General features: G+C 39.7%; 1 protein-coding gene across 2 annotated transcripts in view; it reads left to right on the forward strand.

Moving 5' to 3' along the window:
• Window positions 1–591: 591 nt before the first annotated feature.
• The window catches only part of ARHGAP24 (Rho GTPase activating protein 24), a 749,428-nt gene continuing 744,145 nt past the window's right edge, over window positions 592–5,874 (forward strand). The window contains exon 1 of one of the 2 annotated variants that reach the window (XM_032400717.1): window positions 592–652. Coding sequence is in view for 1 of the 2 variants with exons in the window: in XM_032400716.1 (XP_032256607.1) it covers window positions 689–716 (28 nt within the window). In the remaining variant the exon portion in view is untranslated. The other variant, XM_032400716.1, reaches the window with a different exon arrangement.

Consider the following 5,874-nt stretch of genomic DNA (forward strand, 5'->3'; position numbering starts at 1 on the left):
ATTTTTTTTTTTTTTTTTTTTTTTTTTACTGCTACTCAGGTAGTGGGCAACTTATATTACATAATTGGGCCTCAATTATTTCATCCATAACACAGGATGAGAATAAACCTAGGGTGTATGAGGATAAACCTAGGGTGTATATCTCTAGTGAGTTTTAAATGAGGTATAATATGTAACACAATGAATATATTTTCAGGTATATAATAAATGCTCAGTAAATGGCAACTTTTCTATTACTATTAATCGCAGTGGTGGCACTAGTGATTATGGGGGTAATGATAATAATTTTCATAGAATAATAAACTATTACCGGGGAAAGGCCTATTTTTCTCAGAGACACACTATAGATGTGAAATAGGAACGATGTTTAAACATCTTTTCCGTTAAAAGCCATCATCCCCAGAGAACACATAGAGTGAGGTTGCTTCCTGTGATGCCCAGAGCAAGCTTTTGTTCTCACCTGAGTGTTTTGACATGGCGTAATTGGATAGTAAACAAATTATGTCACATGCTTGGCTTGTACTTCTTAGTAATTTTGAAAAGCCACTAGAGGGTGCTACTTTGTTAGGAAAATAAAAGCACCTCCCAACAGTAGCGTTCAGTCCGCCTTGGCCGCGTCTGGTGTTAAGGGGCCGCAACTGAGCTCTCTGCTGTGAGTATCCGGATACAATTTATTCATTTATCGTTTATGTCGGAAGTAAATAGCAACAGTTTAGGTAAGCCACAAAAGTTGATTCAAATAAAATCCTCGTCTTTTCTTTAAGTCAAGGTTTCTACCAATTCTGTATGGTAAAACTGTGAATATTTCTTACCAAACAAAATAGTGAGGTTGTATGACTTTCTTATGAGAGGTAAGCATGCTTTAATATGTATGTTGTGTTTTGACTGGATATCTGTTGCTTTAAGGTTGGCATAATGATTTTCTTCTGTCCTTGTTAGTTTTTATTATGAGGATCGGTGAAGATCTTCTTGTATTATTTTTGCCCTCTGAAAAATAGTATTTCAGTGATTCAGAGGCCACAAATATATTCAGGTGGGTGAGGTGCAGATAGACTAAGTGTGTGACCTTCATTTTCATTACTCTGGGTTTAAAGTTAATGTTATGTTGGTGACAGGTTGGATGAAGTGTCAGCTCCAATTATGAATAACAGCCTTAGTCTATAGTTCATATTCAGCAGCAAGTGCATCTTTGTGGAGCCAATCATCTAAGGACAGAACAGTCAGCACAGGGTTTGGTCAAAGGTTTCTGCAGATTAACTATTGTCCTTTCAGCCAGCCATGAGGTAATGATAGAGATGGAAGAAGATTGTCAGTCATTGAATGAGAGGAAGATGGGGAGACCTAAAAGAATTCTGTTTTTCAAATAGAAATGAACTATACAAAAATTGGGTGTTTACGGTGTATACATTTTTCATCCCTGATAGGAGAATTAGCTTTTTGAGGGATATTTTTCCACTACTTATTACTTCTGAGATATGAGTGGAAGAAAGGGTTTTTGATTTGACGTGCATAAGTGAAAGAACAACTAAAAAGTTTCAGACAAAATTATCTGGAAGAGCCCAGCTCCTCAGGTCTTCTGAGCTCCCTTTAGTCAAGGAAGCTATTCAATAGTTTGGACTGGATTTGATGATTAAACGGAACATAAGGAACTGGCTCACTGTGTGTGTGTGTGTGTGTGTGTGTGTGTTCATGTCTCTGTCTCTGTGTGTGTGTGTGTGTGTGCACGCAATCTGGACACATCCTCTTCCTTATGACTTCAAGAGGTCACATCGGTCAAGAACTCAGTCTTATCCTATTTTAATTTTTTGTGTTAATGCAGCTTCTTTAATTTATCTTTGGGAACAGTTTTTGTTGAGTTAGGTAGTTATTGGTGATAGTGGGGGAGAAGTTAGGAATCTCTGATTATTATTTGCCATTGAGATATTTTCAGTTCCAAACTTCAAACCCTGTACAAAGAATTGGAGACTGGCAACAATTGGATGGCACTAAAATATGAAACTGATTTTTTCCATCTTTTTCATTAACGTAGATCATGTCTTTCTTTTCACTCTAGTTTATTTGAAGATAGGAATAAAATGGAATGGGGTTATCTCATTGTCCATATTAGGGGAGTAAGGAAACCTTTCTCTGGCTATCAGAAAGGTAATTGTCAAGTCTGGGTTGAGTTTTTACTCAGAAAAATATCTTTGTTTTAATTTTCCAGCTGTATGAGTGCATGCATTACAGAAAATGATGTTGAATTAGAAGGAAGGTGGAGGTTCTAAGCCCTCTGAGTCCGATCTGCCAGTCCTAGTGGTGACTAATGGCTTTACATTGAGTAAACCATGAACATAACTAAGCTTTAGTGGGGTTTTTAAAAAGATTTTATTTATTTATTTGTCAGAGAGAGAGAGAGAGCACAAGCAGGGCCAACGGAATAGCAGGCAGAGGGAGAAGCAGACTTCCTGCCGAGCAGGGAGCCTGATGCGGGACTTGATCCCAGGACCCTGGGATCATTACCTGAGCCGAAGGCAGACGCTTAACTGACTGAGCCATCCAGGCGCCCCTGTTTGTTTTGTTTTTGACTTTTTTTTGTAGGAAAGACTTGTGTTGATTTGGTTTGTATCAGAGGATTGTTAGGAGCGACATAAAAAAAAATACCCTAAAACTATAAAGGCCAGTAGAACTGTTGCCATGGTCTGTGACAATATGGTCATCAAAATGGGTTTTACTAGATTCATTGAACAGTATTAGGAAAATACCCTGCTTGTTTTCCCATTCCTAGATCTTTCTTTAGCATTCCAGCTTCTCACCTATACATTGCTGTCTTGCGAATAACCATGTTTATGTTTCAGCCTGATAGCAGATGCTAAAGGTGTGATGATGAGGGAAGTAGAAAAAGGTAGTTTGTCTTTTTTTTTTTTTAAAGATTTTATTTATTTGTCAGAGATAGAGAGTGAGCAAGCACACGTGTGCACAAGCAGCAGGCAGAGGGAGAAGCAGGCTTCCCACCGAGCAGGAGCCCGATGTGGGGCTCGATCCCAGGTCCCTGGGATCGTGACCTGAGCCGAAGGCAGACGCTTAACGACTGAGCACCCAGGCGCCCCAGAAAAGATAGTTTACTCTCTCCTCATGTAGTATACAGCATCACTGCCAACACCCCACAGCTGTGCTTTTGCTCTTGCTTGTTTCGTAACTTTTATGTGACCCAACTCCTGCTTTAAGGCACATTGTATTCTTGGTCTCTTAACTTAGATGCTCAAATAACTGCATGGGATCCCCTTTGCAGACTTAAAACCAAAGTGGATGTAAAATTGGAAATACTGTACTCGAAACTCTTATTTTTCGCTCAGATGTTCTCATTTGAAAATTTGAGGAGGCTAAGGTTTTCCAGTAGCTTCCGTTGGCATAATTCCATGGCTCTGAAACTCTGGATATAGCCTTCCCTTTATTACTCACTGGACTGAATATTGTCAGGGAGTCCTCTTATTTTTCCTCGTACATCCTTAAGGGAAGCCCAGTAAGGGCTAGCTTTGGTTTCCTTGACTAGATAATAATGCACATATATACATATGTATACTTCAATCTTACCCATATGTATGGGGTAAGATAGATGGACATCAAAGAGGTCAAAATACTGCCTTAAACTTTATGATTGATAAAATTAATATTGGAGAATATGACTTGGGGACATGGCAACAATAGTCCCTTAATACCAAACTCCACCTAAAGGCAGGATGGAGAGCATACATTCTCTCAGAGCAGCTGTGCCCTTGAGGATGTGGGGAAAGCGGCTGAGCTACACCTAGCTAGTTCTCTCCCAAACTCTTCAATCAGTTAACTGGGGTGAGAAATCTTGGAAAAACCCCATTACAGAAACCTGAAGGGAGGAGAGGATGTCCCCCCCAACTCACACCGCAAAATACTCTCCAGGGGTCTGTTTTCTTACTTTATGGAGCTTAACCATCAAGCCTATAGAAAGCAGGATCTGTGCTATTGTCTTAGGGGAGAAAACCTACAGTCTACCAGGACAGCCTGCTCCCACCATCAGGAGGCTGTTGCCCTCACTGATCTCTGACTTTTTGTGGATCTGCTTGGGACACTGGTAAGAGGGACATCTTATTCCCCTAGAAGGGTCTAAAAGGGTCAGTCTGTATTAAAGCTGAAAATTCTCTCCCCTTTCTATTCCCAATCCAAATTATTATTCACCTTCATTAGAGATGATCAGTGCAGCCTGAATAGCAGCTCTGGATTTTGGACTTATTAGAGATTTTGCAGTGATATCAAATGACCACATGGAGCTATTCCAGTAATAACGTGCCAAAAAAATTGGACATCTAAAATTAAATATAAATCTCTGCCCATTTTTAAATTCCTCAACAAAAATCAAAGTTCAAATTTAAATGGTACAAATGAATTAAAACCCAGAGTCAAATTATTTTACCTTTGTGGTTGCAAAGAAAGTAGTGAAAAAAAAAATCATCCTTGCCAATTTCTGATTCTCATCAGCTTCAACAGAGATTTCTTGATGGTTGGAGAAGATGAGTTTCCTTTAGCAGCTGCAGCCTGGATTATTTCTCATGGAATGGGTGTAGTTCCTTTACAAGTTCAGAAATTGCATTAATTCATTTCCAAGTTTCTGATGTACCTAAATTTTTAAAAAGGGATTCATAAGATTATTACAGCATTGGCTCCACTCCCACCAAATTTAGAGAGAAAAAAAACTAATCCCCTTAGAGGCGTTTTTCCAGGGAAAACTGTGTTCTCCAAACTCAATATTGAATGATGTTAAAGAGTCTAGAAGAGGTTCAGTGAGATCTGAGAACAGGGTAGATTGTCTTGATTTTAATCTGATCAAGATGCCACTCCATCTGTGCCCCATTTTCAGAATGCATGACTTGGAAACCTGAATTCAACTGGGAGAATTCAGGTATAAATATATTACCTTTGGCCCTTGGGAATTTCCGGATCTTGAGAGGAAAATCCATCTGTGAACAGGTTGCTACTCTTAGAAAAGGATATTTGAGACATGCTGGGCAAACTACGGAATTTGCCACAGTTTCTACATTCTTATTTGGCATGCTGTTGGGCCTTTTTTGGGGGCATCCTGATGGTGATTTCATCCAGTGAAAAGTCCCCACTCTCTCTGTGAGAAGGTGGGTGATTCCACTGCTCTTGCTAGGAAATTGCTTAGCCTTAAAGACTCTTTCACCTAGAGAAAGTTTCTTTCTTTCTTCATCCTTATTCCAGCTGGAGAATCATCTTCGGCAGATTTCTGAACTCACACTGGCGTTGCTATTTTTTGAAGCTTGTATCTTTAGAGGAGTTTAGTGAGGACAGGTGTCTTTTTGTGTTTTTCAAGAAAATGTTACCTGGCACACAAAATTTTTTTTTTTTAATTTTTTTATTGTTATGTTAATCCCCATACGTTACATCATTAGTTTTAGATATAGTGTTCCATGATTCATTGTTCGTGCATAACACCCAGTGCTCCATGCAGAACGTGCCCTCCTCAATACCCATCACCAGGCTAACCCATCCTCCCAACCCCCTCCCCTCTAGAACCCTCAGTTTGTTTTTCAGAGTCCATCGTCTCTCATGGTTCTTCTCCCCCTCCGATTTCCCCCCCTTCATTCTTCCCCTCTTGCTACATTCTTCTTCTTCTTTTTTTCTTTCTTAACATATATTGCATTATTTGTTTCAGAGGTACAGATCTGAGATTCAACAGTCTTGCACAATTCACAGCGCTTACCAGAACACATACCCTCCCCAATGTCCAACACCCAGTCACCCCATCCCTCCCACCCCACCCCCCACTCCAGCAACCCTCAGTTTGTTTCCTGAGATTAAGAATTCCTCATATCAGTGAGGTCATATGATACATGTCTTTCTCTG

Source organism: Phoca vitulina, unplaced genomic scaffold (assembly GCF_004348235.1).
Source record: "Phoca vitulina isolate PV1807 unplaced genomic scaffold, GSC_HSeal_1.0 scaffold3, whole genome shotgun sequence".
In the NCBI taxonomy this organism is placed as follows: Eukaryota; Metazoa; Chordata; class Mammalia; order Carnivora; family Phocidae; genus Phoca; species Phoca vitulina.